Source organism: Stomoxys calcitrans, chromosome 5 (genome assembly GCF_963082655.1).
Source record: "Stomoxys calcitrans chromosome 5, idStoCalc2.1, whole genome shotgun sequence".
NCBI lineage: Eukaryota > Metazoa > Arthropoda > Insecta > Diptera > Muscidae > Stomoxys > Stomoxys calcitrans.
Window position 1 is genome coordinate 143,803,328 of NC_081556.1, and position 21,478 is coordinate 143,824,805.

Genomic DNA, 21,478 nt, shown 5'->3' on the forward strand with positions numbered 1-21,478 from the left:
GACTACAAAATAAATTTTCTACAACTATAAAGATATTACAAATATAGGCGATGGAAGTCCATGAGATAAAAAAAAAAATTTTGTGATAGGTTAGTGTAGAGACAATAAAATAGAATAAATTGAAAAAGACTATGAAACGTATTAAATATGTAGGGTTGCCCAAAAACTAATTACGGATTTTTCATAAACGGCGTTGACAAATTTTTTCACAGCTTGTGTTTCTGTAATTGCATTCTTTCTTCTGTCAGTTATCAGCTGTTACTTTTAGCTTGCTTTAGAAAAAAAGTGTAAAAAAAGTATATTTGATTAAAGTTCATTCTAAGTTCTATTAAAAATGCATTTACTTTCTTTTAAAAAATCCGCAACCCATTTGTATAGACTTTGTCTTGTTGGAATTAATCATGGCAGAAGATTCTAGCCTCTACACCTGATACGATGGGAGAGAGAGAGAGGGAGAGAGAGAGGGAGAGAGAGAGGGAGAGAGAGAAAGAAGTGTGGGCAGAAAAAAATGAGAAATATATGAAAATATAAGAAGGCATTTTCTTGAACAGAGTCAGGTGCAAGTGAGAACGTGCCTCACGTGGGTGAAAAAAGAAAGGGAACAAATAAAAGCGTGTTATGTTCGGCAGCCAAACTTCGTCTAGGCCGAATCTTATACACCCTTCACCATGGATCACATTTGTCGAAACTAAACTAAAAAAAGATAATGGGAGGTTATAACAAGAAATTGGATTTTTTATGCTTGGATTAGAATTGCGCCCTCTAGGGGGCCAAGAAGTATATTCGGGAGGTCGGTTTGTATGGGTTCTATATAAGACTTAAACCGATTCAAACCATACTTGGTAGATTTGTTGGAGGTCATAGAGACCGATTCAAACCATCCTTGTTAAATCAGTAAGAGGTAGGAAAAATATGGGAGCTATATCAGTTCTTAAACCAATTCAAACCATCCTTGTTAAATCTGTAAGAGGTAGGAAAAATCGGAGTGGAAAATTTTAGCCAAATCGGATGAGGATTGCGCCCTCTAGAGGCTCAAGAAGTATATTCGGGAGGCCGGTTTGTATGGGAAATATATCAGGTTTCAACCGATTCAAATCATACTTGGTCCATCTGTATGAGGTCATAGGAAAACTAATCATGCATAATTTTCAGTCAAATTGGATATGTATTGCGCTCTCTAGAGGCTAAATATATATATTCGGGAGGTCGTTTTATGTGGGAGCTATATCAGGTTTTAAACCGATTCAAACATCTGTTGGAAGTCAAAAGAAAAGTCATCGTGCGAAATTTCAGCCAAAACGTGTGACTTGCGCGCTTTAGAGACTCCAGAAGTATATTCGGCAAGTGGGTTTATGTGAGGGCTATATCTTAAGGTTGACCGATTTGGCCATTTACTATTTCCTCCTAATGCTGACGACATTTGTAAGGTACTATGCGTTAAAACTTCCTGCAAAAGAGGTGTCGCACAACTGCGCGACGTTCGGGCTCGGCTATAATATGTGAGAAAAAAACTCTTTCTCATCGGATTTCAGACAAATCGGATTTATCGGTTTATCTTAACGCGGACCGATTTAGCCCATTTACTATCCCCTCCTGCGGCGCACTGTGGCGCGACGTTCGAACTCGGCTATAATATGGGAGATGAAGGTCTTCGTGCGAAATTTCAGCCAAATCGGAAGATGATTGCGCCCTCTAGAGGCTCAAGAAGTATATTTGGGTGGCCGGTTTATATAAGAGATGTATCAGGGTTTGAATTAATTCAAACCATACTTGTTACATCTGTTGAAGGTTATGGGTGCAAATTTTCTGCCAAATCGGATAAGTGTTGCGCCCAATAGGTGCTCAATAAGTATATTCAGGAGGTCGGTTTATAAGAGAGCTTTATCTTTATCTGGCTCCGATATAAACCGATCTCTCGATCTCAAAATTCTCATCCCATTTGGCTCAAATTTTGTACAAAGACTTCTGCTATGACCTTTAACGTGCCAAATATGGTCTGAATCGGTCTATAACTTGATATAGTTCCGATCTCCCGATTATACTTCTTAAACCTCTAGAGAGCGCTATTGTTATTAAATTTAGATGAAATTTAACACGAAGTGTTATGTTTTTTACTTCCAACAACTATCCAAGTATGGTCCGAATCGGTTCACTACCTGATGTAGCTCCAATATAAACCGATCTCGGATCTTGACTTCTTGAGCCTCTAGAGACTTCTTCTAAGATCTTAAACATGCAAATGCAAATTGCAAATTTTGCCCATGAACATTCCATTAAGGAATGAGTGCAGTCCGATTCAAGTTTTAAGCTCAATGATAAGGGGACTCCTTTTTATAGCCGAGTCCGAACGGCGTGCCGCAGTGCGACACCTCTTTCGAGAGAAGTTTTACATGGCATAGTACCTCACAAATATTGCCAGCATTAGGAGGGGAAAACCACCGTTGAACATTTTTTCTGATGGTCTCGCCAGGATTTGATCCCAGGCGTTCAGAGTCATAGGCGGACATGCTAACCTCTGCGCTACGGTGGCCTCAAACATATGTGCCTTATATCGTCTGAATCTTGAGTCCCTATAGGAGGTAATTCTTATGCAATAACTTCTACTATGGTCTTCAACATCCAAATCAAGTATGGTCCGGTTATCGGTCCATAACCTAATATAGCTTTAATTGCTTAACCATTAGCCTTTGTTTGCCTATTAAAAGATATCGGGCAAAAAACTGGACAAATACGATCCATGGGTATATAAGATTCGGCCCTGCCGAACTTAGCAGGCTTTTACTTGTTATCCTACAAGCGAGTAGATCTCACTTTATGAAACACACCACAATAAATTGGAATAATCACTTCCGACTGCCGAATTTTCGTTTGGTAAGGGGGCATTATCCATTTTACTTTTGGGGTAAGGGGGAGGATCCGCCTCCCTCCCGATATCAAAAAATTATATAGCCTGTGTTTCCTTCCAGACCAACCTACACAATCTGTGAAAATTTGATGGAAATAGGTTCAGCCGTTTTTGAGTCTATAGGAACAAACAAACACAGATTGAATTTTATGTATAAGATATTGCCCCTTTCAATCTCCGCATAATGCAAATTGAACAGTCGGACAGATGTGATTCGAGCGACTAAGAATTGAAAATCCCTTGTTTCGTTTACCTTGTTTCACCAAGTGAGAACCTCTCGTCTTTTAGGATAAATAAGGCTCGAAAACATCTGAAATGTTCCAAACTTTCTAAGCTATTAAATCGGTCGCAGGGGTACTACGGTACTGGTCGGGTGGAAAAAGGACTGAAACAAGAACTAAAGTACTGTCTTTTCCATCCCTGATTAGAGCGCACTCTATTTGTATTTGAAGTACATAAGGAAATAGAGGGCGACAGCACATGTAAATCACATGTTGTGTAATAACGCCTTTATACATATCAGCATATCGAAAATACCAATGGGATTTTTCGAAAATCATGAAACTTGTGTACTACAAAACCAAAATGAATTAGTATGCCATTCTATAACATTTCGATATTAAACATTTATTTTTTTTTAGCATTTTAAACTTAAAGTTTTTAAGTTTTGATGTTTTATATATAAGCTTAATTTTCAAAATTTATTTTTTTAATAGATTTATTTGGTTTTAAGTTACCGATATCTACGGCCGTTTTCACAAAACTTAATAAAGCCTTACAATAGGTTTATTTGACAGTTCTATAAAGGAAAGCTGTTAATTAAGGCTTTTTTGAAAGCACATTAAGTTCTGCGGATGCTGGTATTAGAATTTTGTTTAATTTCATTGTTTGTTTTAATTTTTTTTGTTTTTAATTTTTGTCTTTTTTTCAGTTTTAGGCGGTATGACCATATTATTTCTAATGAGCTTAACAGGTTTATTTGTTATGTGGTTTACACAGTATTACAACAACAAAATGCTGGAGGTTAGTACAAATTATAAATTCAACGCAAATAAATTGTATATGATTTCTTTTTCTTTTTTTGTAGAATTTGATATTAGCCAAAGACTCGGAAACGGCAAAATCATGGATAAATCCCAATCCAAAATATGACACATTACTGAAGGTGCATATTTTCAATTACACCAACATACACGATTATCTGCACTACAAGGCGGATAAAATTAAAGTAGAAGACTTAGGACCATTAATCTATAAGGAACATACAACAAAAGTCAATGTTGTATACAATGACAATCATACAGTAACATTCCGTGTAAGTATGGAGGCGTCATTAGGGTTAAATTTTACAATACTGGTTTTAAGAATCTTGTATCGCATAACAATAATAACTATCATGAGGGCAATATTAGATCAGTGTCCTCTTTTTAACCATATAATGCAAGTCAGAGGTACTCGTTGTTGTTGTTGTTGTAGCAGTGTGTTGTACACTGAGGCTGCAGCCCTTGGCAATACGATGGATGGATTGAGACGTACTCGTACTACTCCGTAGCTATGCGATCTGCATTAACTGAATATATATTAATAATAATAATCCTTACACCCAAAGAAATTAGTCTGATGATATCAGCAAAAACTGTCTGCTGATATTAAATCAAAATTTTGAATCTTTGAATAAATCCATACAACATTTTTGAACTTTTAAATTGAAGGATTTGCTGTATATATTAATCAACAAATTTTATTTATTTATTTTTATTTATTAAATATCTGAAATCCTAGTACAACAAGACATAATATCTTATAAATTACAGTACTAGGTATAAGATGAAGATTTTTAAATACAGTAGATACAATTTCAATTTCAAACTATAAATATATAAAAGTAAAAGTATAAAAATTAAGATTAAAAAATTATGTAGATTACGCATTACTGCAAATATGTTGACAAATCCTTTTTGAAGCGAGATGCGTTGCTAACTATTTGTAATGTTGTGGGGAGGTTGTTCCAAAGACGAATGGTATTTATCAAAAACTGGTATTCAGACTTAGTTTTTCTGTAGCGTAACTGGATAATTTTTCTTCCACGATTGGAACGAGCGAATTGCAATTTCGTATAAAGGTATGACGGTTCGCGAGTGTAGATTATTTTGTGTAGGAATGTAATACACCTAAATTGGAGTAAGTTGTCGAAACTCATGTTAGAAATTTTATACGAGTATGACGATATTCTCTCCCGCCGACTTTTTTGAAAGATATATCTAGCTATGCTATTGTATGCTACGGTCAACAATCGTTTATCAGCACTATTACAGTTGGCAAATAATTCGCATCCATACAGGAGCACTGGGACCAAATAGGTCTTTGCAAGCAGCATTCGAATATTCAGTGGGGTTGAGTTTTGTACAGCCCATAGATTTCTTAACATGCCATATGTCTTTGCAATATTTCTTTGGATGTGATTAGTCCAGTTTAAGCGTTCGTTAAAGATTACACCGAGATTTGTTGCATTCAACACAAATTCAATAACCGAGTTATTAATGTGTATTGGGGGTAGACTTTCTTTGTTTACTTTGTTGTTTGATATTAAAATGCATTTTGACTTTGTTGGATTGATTGTAAGATGGTTGCTGCTGGCCCATGTATATATGTTTAGTAAATCATTGTTTATATCATCAATACACTGGGCTATATTGTTTTTTTGTGAGCTGGCATACAATTGAACGTCATCGGCGTAAATGTGAACATCACAGTTACGTAAAATTGATGGTAAATCATTCACATACATGCTAAACAACAAAGGGCCCAAGATAGACCCTTGTGGCACTCCTCTATTGACTGTTATTACATTCGATGTTAGATTATTATGGCATACAGATTGTGTTCTATTATATAGATATGTTGATAACAATCGACAAGCAGATTTAGCGAAATTGAATAATTTTCTTAGTTTCTCGAGCAAAATTTTGTGGTTAACTGTATCAAATGCCTTACTGTGATCTAGTAAAACTAGAATGCACGTCATATTCTCATCCATTTTGCATCTTAATTCCTCAACTAAGTCAGTGAGAACTGTAATACAACTTCTTTGTGCCCTGTATCCAGATTGACGTTCAGTTAATAAATTGTGTCTGGCTATGTAATGATTGATCTGTTCGCATAAAAGTTTCTCCAATACTTTTGACAAAAAAGGTAAAATTGCAATTGGTCTAAAATCGCTATTCTTTTTTGGAAGTGGTATTATTTTTGAATACTTCCAGGAAGCAGGGAAATAAGACTTTGTTAAAATTGTATTAAATATATGTGTAAAGAAAGGTAGACATCTGGGTAACAATAATTTAAGAAATTTTGGGTTTAACCCGTCCATTCCTTCAGCGTTGGACTTTATTGAGCGAAATGCATGCAAAACTTCTGTCTGATCTGCACAACGAAAAGAGAAGGAGTTTTGTGGAACAAAACAATTTCTCAGTGTCAATTGGTTTGAAAAGTTAGTGACTGGATCAGTGGTGTTTAAATTAGCAAATTGTGAGTTTAATTCATCCAAGTTGATTTCAACCGGTGCTTTATTTTTTTGTCCTATTCCGATGTTGCGTATGATCTTCCATTTAGATCCACTATCGACTGCAGTAGAGAATTTTTGCTGATAATATTGGTTTTTTGCAGTCTTTATTGAATCCGAAACTTTTTTTCTTGCCTTTTTGAACTGGTCGTAGAGCAAGTGGGTTTTAAAACGTTTCCATCTCTTGTACAGCTCATCTCTGTAGTTAATTAGGCGTCTGATCTCTTGGCTAAACCATGGCTGTTGATTGTTGCACACAATTCGAGATTTTAAGGGAACACAAGCGTTGTAAAGATTTGTGATATGGTACTCCATATAATCTATTTGATCTTCGACAGAGTCTAAATTATAGACCACGCTCCAATTAATTTCATTTTCTAATGTCCAGAGACTGTGGAAGTCAATTTTGCTAAAATCTCTGTACACTGTTTGAGATTTTGCTCTGTCAACAAAGGTGTCATAAGTAATGAAAATCAGATCATGTTTTGAGAAAGTTGATGCAGAAAGTTGATCGTATAGTAATATTTTAGACGTGCAGTTGACAAAGAAAGCATCAAGAAGTGTGTTTCCAGCAGAGGAAAAATGTGTTGGTGTTGATGTATTTACTGAGTAGAGACCCAGTGTATTCATAGACTCCATAAGTTTTTTCTCGACTAAGAGATTGCTGTTAAAGTCTCCAGCGATGATAACATCATTGTAGTAAACCGAATGTGTTTCAATTACGCGTAATAGATTATTGAATGGAATATTTCGGTTGGGTCGGTATAAAGTTCCCAAAAGAATTTTAGATCCTTTTGTTATCAGCTCCAAGAATATATATTCAATTTCACTATCGGTTTCAGACTTGATTTTTACGCTGCATTTTAATTCCTTACGAATGTATATACACACGCCGCCTGCATTGGATACTCGATCAGCTCGAAATAGATTGTAGTCCGAAAGATTATATACAAAATCATTAAGTTCTGGGTGGAACCACGTCTCGGATACACATACAATATCGATGCTGGAGGAAGTAAATATGTTTCTAAGCTCGTCCATTTTGTTGTTAAGGCTTTGTGCATTGATGTGGACAATAGAAATTCCATGTTTTTGTTTCGAGAGCACCCTAACCATTCTGTATAAACCGTCATTGGAACAGTGTCTTATATTAGTCATCGATACAAATGATTAAAAAGCAACGCATGTAAATAGTATTTGTAGTTGTATGATTTAATGGGATTATGACATTGGTTGGTGAGATAGAGGTTATTTCTAGTATTAATAAAATATTCTGGTAAAGTACTAATTTTTTTTAATTTTATGTAATTTATGCAAAGTTTTAATAATCTTAAGAAATTAATTTTTGTTGACGCCGAATTAAAGTTGTTCAATATTGTTTTCCAAGCGTAAAATATTTGGTTCATCTGCCACACGAAAAAATTGGTCGAGTTGATTTAATGAATCTACGCGAGTACCTTTTTCTTCGTTTTTAATCTTTACATATACGAGCCCGCGTAATGTAAATGCAGTAGAAATTAGCTTTTGCTTTTTCATTTTGAGAGCTGTCTGAAATATTTTGTAGTTATCTTTAGTTAAGTCTTCATTTAAAAAAAAGTGTTTGTTCGAATGAAAACCGCACATATCCAGAGAGAGTTGTCTTCCTGTTTCACGTTTGTATGTAGAGACAGTTCTAAGAATGAAGTTTCGATCAATTGGAGAAATTTGTCATCAATTTGTCGGCTCTTGTCGTTAATTTTTTGAATATTGTAGTAGCAGTTATGTTGTCTGCTGTTTTTGAAATTCGTTAAAAATTTTGTAAATTAAAAAAAAATTGGGAAAATTTTTAAGTTATCTGCTTATAAAATTGAAAGATAACATGGAATATAAACAATTTTTAAATATTTGAAAACAGCAGAAAATTTTTGCTTTTTTAGCAGTAAATTACCGCTTTCCCATTTTGTGCAGACTTTCTGCTGTTATAGCAACATTTTTGCTATTTTGCTAAGAAATTTCTCTGAGTGTAGAAGTTAATAATTTAGATCTTTCCACTATATGGTTTTAAAAGAAATCTGGCACGCCAAGACCACTATGAGCCTTGATTTTAAGGTTTATTTAAATCAAATTAAACTTTGTGTGTTAAAATCCATTTAACCTTCTTTTCTTTCTTCCAGGATCATCGTAGTTATCAATTTCTTCGCAATAGATCAACGCATGATGAAAACGTCAAGATTCTTGTGCCAAATGTGCCCTTTTTGGCCGCTTCCGTGCAGGTGGATAAAATGAATTCGTTTAAACGGCGTTTCAGTATTTCGGCTATTCGATCGGCCAGTGGTAATCCATTTTACACTTTGAAAGCCAGAGATTATCTGTGGGGTTACAAAGATCCAATATTGTCTATGAAAAATACTTTCTCATCGGGAGATTCACGCTTTGGATTGTTAAAGAATGTAAGTAACCATTTTTATTATTAATTACTAGACCATTTATTAAAAAAAATATACAAAGAATTTGTCACTTAAAAAAAAAAAAAAATAGAAAAATCGGATAAAGCATGTCCACTTAACACTTAATGCTTCGATAAAATTTGTGTACAGAAGGGTTTTATTATCAGCGCCTAAAAGTATGCAATAGTTTTTGTACCCCATTTAACGTAAATATTACTATTCCTTGGCACGGCATATTAATTGTGTATATAGTGAATGATATTAGAAATATTTTTAAAAACGCTTTAAGTTTGGAGTAGTTTGCTTTAATGTTGCTTATTTTGTAACTATATAAGGCCTTTTTTGGCATAGTTATTGAATCAATAAACTAACTTAAAATTAAGTTTCACCACCATTAAGTAAGAGCGCCTACCCAGATAATTCTGTTAAAAATGCTCGCTTATAAGCTCAGTTTAAGTCAAATTATCTGCTTATATAGCTATCCGGGCAACCTTTGGTTTGAATTAAAGGTCCCAAGTGAACTTTAAGCCAAATCGCATCAAAATAGGTTCCAGCATTCAAAAAGGGATTTCGATTTATAGGTTGTTCTTGCTATAGCAGTTTTTGTACACTGAGAGGGCAGCCGTTGTCGATGAAGGACTCCATCGGTTCAAATCGGTACGTACAACCGGCTACCATGGGACTTCCGCCTTAAAGGTAGGCTATATTGTTATAAGTGCATAATAAGGGCATAAGCGTTCAACGTTTATAAAAAGTCAGCCCCAATGAGTAAGAATTAAAACTCTGTGGAAATAAAACTTTCAAAAAACTCCCAACAGTTTGGCCGAAAAGAGAGAATAGTAAGAACTTGATCTAAAGATTCGAGAAAGAAAAAGGCTTTCCGATTAACTTTCTTTATATATGCATGTTATGTATCCCTCGGAGAATAACTGGTGCGTACCCTCCATAGTAACCACTCTTTGTGTGCCCACCAGTATCCCTGCTTTAATTGTGCCTCATGTCGAGACTCTGAGCCATGATTTGTGTGATGTTCATCGTCATCACGAGAAACTCCGCTGAGAGCTACAGCGCGCATCCATAGTGGAATGCACCGTATACGGAGAAGCTTTAACTGCAGCCACAGACAATCAGTGGTATCGAGTGGAGAGTCTCATTGAGTGGCCGGGCGGCCACGGCTCTTGCTCAAATACTGAGTGTCTATGATACTCGATAGGACAAGGCGAATTATTCGCTCCTTTAAATTACCAATGGACCTAAAGATCTGGCGGCAGAACAAGCTTACTCGCCTGTGTAGTTCCTCCAAAATACCTCCAGATACAAATGTGGCTACAACAGCAACAAACATACAGCGAATACACGATAGTCGCATCCTCATAAAGACAGTTTCAACAGTGACTTCCTTCCTTCCTTAGTTTATCTCGCTCTCTAGCACGCTGATCTCCCGTCCTAGCACTCACTGACCTTTTACCGATAGCATAAAGAGAATCCTAACCAGAGAAGAAATCCTAACCATCGTCTCCACACCGGCATTCACTTCTCCATGTTGAGCAACAACAACTGACACGCAACCGTATCGCTTCCCGAGGACTAATCTTTGCCTTTTTATTTCCGGAAATATCTTCGTGTCCGAAAAAATTTAAGTTCCGCCACACATTTTGAACTCAGCATTCTCGTACTCAAGGCCTTGACCGCATTTATGAAAATGCAATTTAGAGCTCCAACATTCCATTAAGTAACAGGGGAAAACTTTTTAAATATGTGTAATTGAGAGTCATGTTTCAAGCTCCATGATAATGAACCTTCTTTTTTATAGCCGAATCCAAATGGCGTGCTGCAGGGTAACACTTCTTCGGGAAGAAGTTTTTACATGGCTTCTATGCATAGCATATTACCTCACAAATGTCGGCAGAATTAGAAGGGGATTAGCACTGCTGAAAATTTGTTCTGATCTTCTCGCTGGGACTTGAACCCAGGTCTTTAGCGCCATAGACGGATATGCTAACCTCTGGGCCACAATGGCCTACTTACCGCACTCATATTGTCCAGATAAATCCTGAGTTTCTAGTTCGGAAGATCCCTTACCAGGATTATCCAATGTTAGGGCACAGATTTCTGTCTGCAAGCCGTACACTTGTCCCACAGTCTCAAAGACATACCGAGTAGATCACTAATCCCTTCCCAACCTCTGCAAGGCCGTTAAATTGTCCGGTTGTCTCAAAGACATGGCGGGTAGATCACTAAACCTTTCCCAATCTCTATATGTGGGCCATCGGTGAAGACCGAAGTCTTTCCCTACTTAAAAATACAGAATCTACCGCCCGGTTTCAGTTGTCGGGAAAGCAATTTCTGTAGATCTGATTGAAGGTCCGTTGCGGTGCCAACTAACACCTTCCTCAGCTTTTCCTACTCACATTCACGCGCATTCAGAATATAAAATCCAAATCCTTCCTCTTTCAACATTCTGAGTTTCATCAGCCAAGGCACAAACTTGACTGCACGGAATCGAAAACTGACTGTATATTTAAAATCCCTTCCAAACAGGAGTTTTTTATGCACAGATTTCCTCCCTGCCAATGGCCATATGTTAATAGTTCAAATCGGACGAAAGTTATGTATGGGAGCTATATCTAAATCTGAACCGATTTAGTTGAAATTATGCACACATATTGGGACGTTACAAAAAGCACTTCGTGCCAAATTTGGTAGAGATCGCATCCAAATTTGGCTCCTACAGCTTTAAAAGGCCATATCGGATGAAAGATATACATGGGAGTTATATCTAAATCTGGACCGATTTCAATAAAATTACTTTGTGCCAAATTTTGTAAGGATCGGATGAAATATATATATATCGACGATATATTTTAATCTGGACCGATTTTTTTCAAAATCATTAGCGTTCGTCCTTGAACCAAAAAAGAATTTTGTGAAAATCGGACAACAAACGCAACCTGTACCTTGATTACATGAATACATGGACAGACAGACGGACATAGCTAAATTGACTCAGGAAGTGATTCTAATCTGATCCGTATACTTATCGATGTGTCTAGGCTGCAAGCAAATGTACAAATTTATAATATCCTGTACCACTGTGGTGGTGTGAGGTATAACAATATATGGTTAAAAATACCGATGGAAATCCAGCTTCTAATTAAAATTTTCTACAAGTATGAAATTTGTAAAAATTTTCTACAAAAATCAAAGTTCTTATAAATTGATTTTAAAATTTTTATTTTCAAACTCATTTTATTCTCTCTCCTTTCATCTCCAGCGTAATGGCACCAGTGTGGACTCTCTACAAATCAACACGGGCGAAGATGACATACGCAAGTTCAGTACAATCACTCAATTCAATGGTAAACCTTTATTGGATTATTGGACTGATGATGAATGTAATCGCATTGATGGCTCCGACCCCTCCATGTTCCCACCGCATGTGGTTGAGACGCGTGAACCTCTGAATGTCTTCCTGCAAGTGTTGTGTCGCAAAATTCCCTTGCAATTTGAAAAAGAGGTCACCATTTACGATAACATTGACGCCCTGCGTTATCGCACACCACTCAATGTATTCTCGCGACCAGAAGAGAATCCCAATAATCAATGCTACTGCCAAAATACGACACGATGCATGCCCAGTGGTGTTATCAATGCCACCAAGTGCTATGATGATGCCCCAATTTATCCCTCATTCCCGCATTTCTTTTCGGGTGATCCCGCCATTTACAAAGACTTTGAAGGCATAGAACCAAAACAGGAAATACACCAGACCTATGCCGATGTTCATCCACGTTTTGCATTCCCCATAAGTGGGGCATCACGTATACAAATTAATTTGGCTCTGCACAAGGGTGAGCTGGTACGAGGTGAGTTATTTTTATTTGTGCGAGTACATAGTGGTGAGCATGTGCATGTGTGAGCATAAGAAATCATTCATATTGTCCAATGTGTGAGGGTGTGAAGGTCACCCACCATACATCACCATTAAATATTGACTGTGTTTATTATGAGGGAGATTTTCGTTGTTGTCTTGTTTTTTGCCCCTTTCGTTCAGTGGTTAATCAGTCATATGAATAAACAAACAAAAGTCAGTGTTTTCGATGCTATGATGATGATGATGATGACATTCGTGTAAATACAGACAGTTAAATATAAGGTAAATTGTCACTTAATGGCAAGAGGCGTATACACAAAAACAAAAAAAATGTATTAATGCATTGTATTGTGCCATGGAGTTCTGCCTGTGCATTATTGCGTTGGAAATCCCCAGAATTTAGTAAACAGTAAAAAGTATTTAAGGATTTAAAAAATTTCCATTTACGTTTCTTTTTTTTAAAGCCTTTTATTTGTTGCTTTATCTAGTAAATTTTATGGGGGAAGCTTTTTACAAATGCACTTGATCCAAAAGTGCATAAAAAATATTTACTTCGTCATGAATTTCTGTTAAACAGGGCACTATAAATGAAATGAATTTTGCACAGAGCTTAAGGGACTGATGTTTTAACTTTAGCAACCAGCAGATATGGCGTAAAATTCCAGTCTTGTACTACTTTATGCGATTACCATTTGTTCTTCAATATTGCAACCTTTGAATTAGATGATATTTTGCTGAAAATAAGTTCACCCAAACCCCCAGCATAGGTGAGGTCATCATGGCGCAAAGGTTAGCATGTCCGCATATGGCGCTGAACGCCCGGGTTCAAATCCTGGTGTGAACATCAGAACATTTCTCAGCGGTGGTTATCCCTATGTAGTCAGCATTAGTGTTGACTACATTTGTGAGATATCCTGCCATGTAAAAACTTTTCTATCAAGCCGGCATAACACCCACCATAATTTTTTCAAAATCGAAAATTGCCAAAATTCTTGTTACTATGAAATTGGAAAAGATACCTCATTTTTTTATTTGAAAATTGTTGCAGCTTTTGGGTGCAGGAACTGACACATCGGCGGTGACATTTGGTCATAAAGTCAGAGCTGAATTTAACACTGATTGCCGACACAGTGCAAATATCTTTTGGAAGTTGTATTAATGGCTTCGAACGCTAGACAGCGGCAACGGCTTTTGCTGCTGCTCCGTGTACCCAGGTTCGCATTAACGACAAAAAATACCCAAGAATAGAGCCGCCTAGAAAAATTCTAGCTCGAGTTAGCAAAGAGGTATCGTAATGAAATTTGGATTGGCGTATAGTAGACGACTGAAACCAGTTACAGTTACAAGTTTCTTTTTTCCCGTCATGTTTTGGGAGAAAATTGGCTTGTCAAAAGTCGGCAATTTTTTATATCCCAAAAATCAAACGAAAATTTTTCTCAAAATTCTTTAGAGTGTGAATCCGTTTTAATGTCTTGGTGCATTTGATGGTTTCTCTATAAAAAAATGGGTCCGCGTGCAACTAAATGCATTAAATGCATTTTTAATAAAACTTAGAATGAAATTTAATCATATATATAATTGCTATTTTGTTCGATAACCTTTTGGCATCTTCCTGGCAAATTTAATATTCCACGCTCATAGAACTTCTGGCCTTTATCTGCAAAAAACTGAACCAAGTGCGATTTTATAGCCTCATCATTGCCGAAAGTTTTACCATTTAAGGAGTTTTGCAAAGATCGAAATAAATGGTAGTCTGATGGTGCAAGATCAGGGCTATATGGTGGATGCATCAAAAGTTCCCAGCCAAGCTCACTCAGTTTTTGGCGAGTGACCAAAGATGTGTGCGGTCTAGCGTTGTCCTGGTGGAATATGACACCTTTACGATTGACCAATTCTGGTCGCTTCTCCTTGATGGCTGTGTTCAATTTGTCCAATTGTTGACAGTAAACATCCGAATTAATCGGTTGATTCCTTGGAAGCAGCTCAAAATATACCACACCCTTCCAATCCCATCAAGCAGACAGCATAACCTTCTTTTGGTGGATATCAGCCTTTGAAGTGGTTTGAGCTGGTTCACCATGGTTGGACCATGATCGTTTTCGACTAACGTTGCTGTAAACAATCCATTTTTCATCTCCAGTTATGATTCGTTTTAAAAACGGATCGAATTCATTGCGTTTAAGGTGCATATCACAAGCGTTGATTCGGTTTGTTGAATGAATTACTTTCAATACATGTGGTACCCATATTAAAATTGACGCCAAACAAACAAATGTAAAAAAAAAAATTCGCGCACTTTTTTTCTAAAGCAAGCTAAAAGTAACAGCTGATAACTGACAGAAGGAAGAATGCAATTACAGAGTCACAAGCCGTTGAAAAAATTTGTCAACGCCGACTTACTACTATATTACCGACAATTACTTTTTGGGCAACCCAATAGCTTTTAAGTATTATCCGAATCGGTCAATTTACTGATATAGCCCCATATAAACGATGTCATGGCTTCCAATATTCCAATAGCTTCTTAGTATGATCCGAATCGGTCAATGAAATGAACGAATCGGTTCCCCGGATTTGACTTCTTGGAACACTAGAAGCCCCAATTATCACCTGATTTTTCTGAAACTTGGCACAAAAGACTTCCTATCTGAATTCCAATATTAGTGATCCAACTCGGTATATAAACTGATATAGCCCCATATAAACCGATCCCCAGATTTGATATCTTCAACCCCTTGAAGCATCAATTTACACCTCATTTGGCTAAAACTTGGCAAAAATACTTCTTTTTTGACTTCCAATAGCCGTATCAAGTACGATCCGAATCGCTCTATAAAAATATATCCCGATCTCACTACTTGAACCCCTATAAGCCTCAAACAATACCTGATTTAATTAATTACAAAAAACTAAAATACAAACTGGGTTAATAAGAGTACAATTTCAGCAGAATCCATGCTGGTGTGTACCCAAGATTCGGGCCGGCCGAACTTTACAAATTTTTATTGTTTTTTGTTTAATTGTATTTTATTTTATTTTATATCTTTTTTATTTTATTTTATTTTATTTTATTTTATTTCACTTTATATTATTTTATTTTATATTATTTTATTTTATTCTATTTTATTTTATTTTATTTTATTTTATTTTATTTTATTTTATTTTATTTTATTTTATTTTATTTTTTTATTTTATTTCATTTCATTTTATGTTATTTTTTTATTTATTTTATTTTATTTTTTTTATTTTTTTTTTAATTTACTTTTATTTTATTTATTTTTATTTTATTTAATGTTATTTTGCTTTATTTTATTTTGTTTTATTTTATATTATTTTATTTTATTTTATTTTATTTTATTTTATTTTATTTTATTTTATTTTATTTTATTTTATTTTATTTTATTTTATTTTATTTTATATTACGTTATTTTATTTTTTTTTATTTTTTTTATTTTATTTTATTTTATTTTATTTTATTTTATTTTATTTTATTTTATTTTATTTTATTTTATTTTATTTTACATTATTTTATTTTTTTATTTTATTTTATTTGATTTCATTTTATATTATTTTTTTATTTCATTTTATTTTTTTATTTTATTTTATAAAAAACTTGAATAAGATATGTTATGTAACCATGCAGTATCCAAAGTTTGGCAATTTTACTTGTTAATGTATTCAAATTTCCATTGCGTATTCGCACCATTGACCTTGTAGCAAAGATAATTAGATTTTCTCATTGCGTATACGCACCGCATGTTAATGTTCATCATACGCAACGTTTAAAAAGTCGCCATTTATTAGTTTTATGAATATATGTTGTTGTTATGTTTAAACATTATTGCTAAATTCGATTTAAATTTTATTTTATTAAATGACTGGTCTCTTAAAGACTTATATTACTATTACTTAGGGGTAAAACCTTTACCTTAATGGGTTTCCCATCTATTTCACCTTTTTTTTTATCAAAAAATCATTTAACCATCCCATCAAAACGTAGACTCTCGTGACAGATGCCATGACTTTAGGGCGATAACCCCATACGTTGTCTTATGTTAATTAATAAAAAAAATGCATAATGATCTCAATTAGCTTAATAGCCTCGCAAATTATTCGTGCCACTGTGCTGTTGCCATAGACTAATTAATTTAAAAGCTGACATTTGTTTATGCAAATTTTGATGATTTTTTAACAGTTTTATATGAAAACATAAAAAAAATATTGTCAAAAGAAAAAAAAAACCAACGTTAAACACAAAAACAACAACTGTAACATCATTTATAGAGACAAAAGGCAAACTACTCATGGTGATGGTGAGCTTCAACCTCAAATTTGTGTCTGGTGATCACGAGATCATAAAATTTCAAATTCTTGGAAAAAAAATAGAGTTCAAAACAAGCAAAAGCGTGCTAAGTTCGGCCGAGCCGAATCTTATATACCCTCCACCATGGATTGCATTTGTCAAGTTCTTTGAATGACATTTTCAAATAGAAAAACACCAGTCATAGAAAAACACCACCTGCAAAATTTCAGGCAAATCGAGTAATAATTGTGCCCTCCAAAGGCTCAAAAAGTCAAGCTGGGAGATCGGTTTATATGGCAGCTATATCAGGTTATATACCGATTTAGACCATATTTGGAATAGTTGTTGGAAGTTATACCAAAACTACATATGCAAAATTTCAATCATATTGGATAAGAATTGCGCCCTCTAGAAGCCCAAGAAGTCTATCTAGGTTTATATGCCGCCTATATTATTGGGTTGCCTAAAAAGTAATTGCGGATTTTTTGAAAGAAAGTAAATGCATTTTTAATAAAACTTAGAATGAACTTTAATCAAATATATAATTGCCATTTTGTTCGATAACCTTTTGCCATCTTCCTGGCAAATTTAGTATTCCACGCTCATAGAACTTCTGGCCTTTATCTGCAAAAAACTGAACCAAGTGCGATTTTATAGCCTCATCATTGCCGAAAGTTTTACCATTTAAGGAGTTCTGCAAAGATCGAAATAAATGGTAGTCTGATGGTCCAAGGTCAGGGCTATATGGTGGATGCATCAAAAGTTCCCAGCCAAGCTCACTCAGTTTTTGGCGAGTGACCAAAGATGTGTGCGGTGTAGCGTTGTCCTGGTGGAATATGACACCTTTACGATTGACCAATTCCGGTCGCTTCTCCTTGATGGCTGTATTCAATTTGTCCAATTGTTGACAGTAAACATCCGAATTAATCGTTTGGTTCCTTAGAAGCAGCTCAAAATATACCACACCCTTCCAATCCCACCAAACAGACAGCATAACCTTCTTTTGGTGGATATCATGGTTCACCATGCTTGGACCATGATCGTTTTCGACTAACGTTGTTGTAAACAATCCATTTTTCATCTCCAGTTATGATTCGTTTTAAAAACGGATCGAATTCATTGCGTAGGGACAGGTCTAGATCGACTTAAAATGTCATGACGCTCAAAAATATATATACTTTATGGGGCCTTAGACGCAAATTTCCAGGTATTACAAACGGAATGATAAAAGTAGTATGCCCCCCATCCTATTGTGGAGGGTATACAAAAAACTTCCATTACGGATGTGAACTGAATTTTATTAGACATTAACCAAAAAAGAAAATAAAAAAATTCCCCTGTTTTTAGTTTTTTCTTATTATTTATTTTGGTTTATTTCCCTTTTGCATATGTTCATTAATCTTTGAGACCATAAACAAAAGATTATTGTTCTTTGTGTTTACTGATGTGATTGTTTTTGTTTTGTTTTTGTTTTCTTTCAGACAAAGTTAAACGCTTCGCAGATGGCACAATTCTGCCTTTAATATGGATTGAGATTACTTCGGGAGATTTTACCCCAGAAGTCATTGATACATTGTACGCCAGTACCTTTGGCCTAAATCTCATCGAGTACAGTCTTAAATATGGCACACTGCTAATGAGCATTGTTTCCTTTAGCCTAATTGTGGCCGGTTTCTATTATCTGGCAAAGAGAAGGGAGCTGACTAATGACAAGATTCTAAGTGCCGAATTAAGAGCTTTAAGTGTGGACTTATCACCGATGGCCTTATCTCAACTACAACAACAGCAACAGCATGCGTGAAACTGCGGTCATACTGCATTTAGGGTTGTATTCCATTGAAATCATTTGATTTGAAATTCTGCCGCCAACATAATTTCATCCAGTCAATCAGGCAGCCAGCCAGCCAGTTCATTAGTCATCCCAGCCTTCCAAATTCCAGCAGTTGCATGTTTTTTATTGTTGTTGTGTTGTTGCCTTATCCCACTGTGCCATATTATATCCGCATTGCTGCCTTGCCATGGAAGTTAAGTTTGAGAGCAAGCTGAGATTGAATAGCAAAGTGAAATTATATAGAATGTTTATTTGTTTGTTTTTTTTTTTGTGTATAGTTAAAATTAGAAATTAGGAATGAATCTGAATAATCATTCTAAATAATTGCTATTATTGCGAAACATACCCCCATTCTTCATAGCTGTAATGACAAATTTTTTTTATAGTAACGCAAACGTTTACCTTTTTATACTATTTTTTATAAGCTAAGATGAGAAAAATAAAAAAAAAATATTTTTTTCCTGTATGTGAAAACAACATTGTTGTGTGTGCGTTTTCTTTACAGCTGGAAGGGGAAGTAATTTAATTTAAGTTCAAATTTTTGTTGGATTTCATGATTTTTTTTAATTTTCACACTGGGGTATACTAACCTACACAGAACAAAAAAATAACAAAAAATCGGTTTCAATAACGAATCTTATTTCGTGCAAATCGGTTGAACATTTTAGTAATTATGTCCTTTTAAGTGTAAATCGGGCGATCTATACATATGGGAGCTACATTTTCCGATTTTTACCAAAATTGATAGCGTAGGTCTTTGGTTTGATAAAGTGATATGTGCAAAATTTCGTAATGATTGTGTAATAAATGAGATCTCAAGCTCAATTTCAAAAAACGACAATCAGCAAAGAAAGGATATGCGGACAAACGGTCATAAATAAGCCAAATCACAATGTACATTAGCGTGTCCCAAAAAACAAAAAGTATTTTTTTTGTTGAACGCTTATTTTCCATTTATTGTTTCTTTTTTTGCTTTTGATCCCGTTAAGCAACCACCCACGTGGTGGTAGAGTGGCCACCATCTCTGGGGTGGTAGGATGGATGAATCTGTGCAAAATTCCAAATATTTTTCGTTCGACCTCTATCGTGATTTGAACAGATCGACTTTAAATGTCAAAACGATCAACAATATACATTAGCGTGTCCCAAAATTTAAAAAGTATTTTTTTAACCCATACCTTTAATAATATACATTAGCGTGTCCCAAAAAACAAAAACGGATATTTTCCAGGTTTGTTTGTTTTGTGTTCATCCATCCTACCACCCCAGAGGTGCCACCCCACCACCACGGAGGTGGTTGCTTAACGGGATCAAAAGCAAAAAAAAGAAACAAAAAATGGAGGGTATGCGTTAACCAAAAGAAAAAAAAAAAAAAAAATTTCGTTTTTTGGAACCCTCTAATGTATATTGTTAAAGGTATGGGTTAGAAAAAAAAAAAACTTTTTAATTTTTGGGACACGCTAATGTATATTGTTGATCGTCTTGACATTTAAAGTCGATCTGTTGAAATCACGATAGAGGTCGAACGAAAAAAGATATTTGGAATTTTGCACAGATTCATCCATCCTACCACCCCCGAGAAGGTGGCCATCCTACCACCACAGGGGTGGTTGCTTAACGGGATCAAAAGCAAAAAAGAAACAAAAATGGAAAATATGCGTTTAACAAAAAAAAAAATACTTTTTGTTTTTTGGGACACGCTAATGTATATTGTTGAGGGTATGCGATTAAAAACAATAACTTTTGTTTTTTTGGACACGCTAATGTATATTGGTGGTCGTCTTGACATTTAAAGTCGATCTGTTGAAATCAAGATAGAGGTCGAACGAAAAAAGATATTTGCTTGGAATTGTGCACAAATTCATCCATCCAACTAACCCCGTGGTGGTGGCCAACCTACCATCACGGGGGTGGTTGCTTAACGGGATCAAAAGCAAAAAAAAAAAAAAAAACAAAAAATGGAAAATGGAAAATAAGCGTATATAAAAAAAAGTTTTTGTTTTTTGGGACACACTAATGTATGTTGTTAAGGGTATAATGTATATTGTTGAGGGTATGCGTTTAAAAACAATAACTTTTGTTTTTTGGGACACGCTAATGTATATTGTTGGTCGTCTTGACATTTAAAGTCGATCTGCTGAAATCAAGATAGAGGTCGAACGAAAAAAGATATCTGCTTGGAATTTTGCACAGATTCATCCTATGAATGAGTTATGAAGCCGTGGTGGTAGGGTGGTTGGAGGCCACCGTAGCTCAGAGGTTAGCATGTCCGACTGTGACGCTGTACACCTGAGTTCGATTCCTGGCGAGATCATCAGCAACAATTTTTAAACGGTGGTTTTCCTCTTTTAGTGCTGGCAACATTTGTGAGCTACTATGCAGAGTAAAAATTTCTCTCCAAAGTTTTGTCGCATTGCGGCACGCCGTTCGGACTCGGCTATAGAAAAGGAAGTCCCCTATTATTGAGCTAAAAACTTTTATCGGACTGCACTCATTGATTTGTGAAAAGTTTGCCCGTGTTCTTTAATGGAACGTAAAATGCAAATTTTGCTCATGAACATTCCACTAAGGAACAGGGGC

General features: G+C 35.4%; 1 protein-coding gene across 5 annotated transcripts in view; it reads left to right on the forward strand.

The window, feature by feature from the left end:
- The window catches only part of LOC106090895 (lysosome membrane protein 2), a 37,315-nt gene extending 17,940 nt beyond the window's left edge, over positions 1-19,375 (forward strand). For all 5 annotated transcript variants that reach the window (XM_059368686.1, XM_059368688.1, XM_059368685.1 and 2 more), the window contains exons 3-7: positions 3,837-3,928; positions 3,993-4,220; positions 8,618-8,893; positions 12,165-12,756; positions 18,549-19,375. In XM_059368686.1, the coding sequence (XP_059224669.1) occupies positions 3,837-3,928; positions 3,993-4,220; positions 8,618-8,893; positions 12,165-12,756; positions 18,549-18,868 (1,508 nt within the window). In that variant the 3' untranslated portion in view covers positions 18,869-19,375. The remainder of the gene's footprint in view (positions 1-3,836; positions 3,929-3,992; positions 4,221-8,617; positions 8,894-12,164; positions 12,757-18,548) is intronic.
- Positions 19,376-21,478: the final 2,103 nt, after the last annotated feature.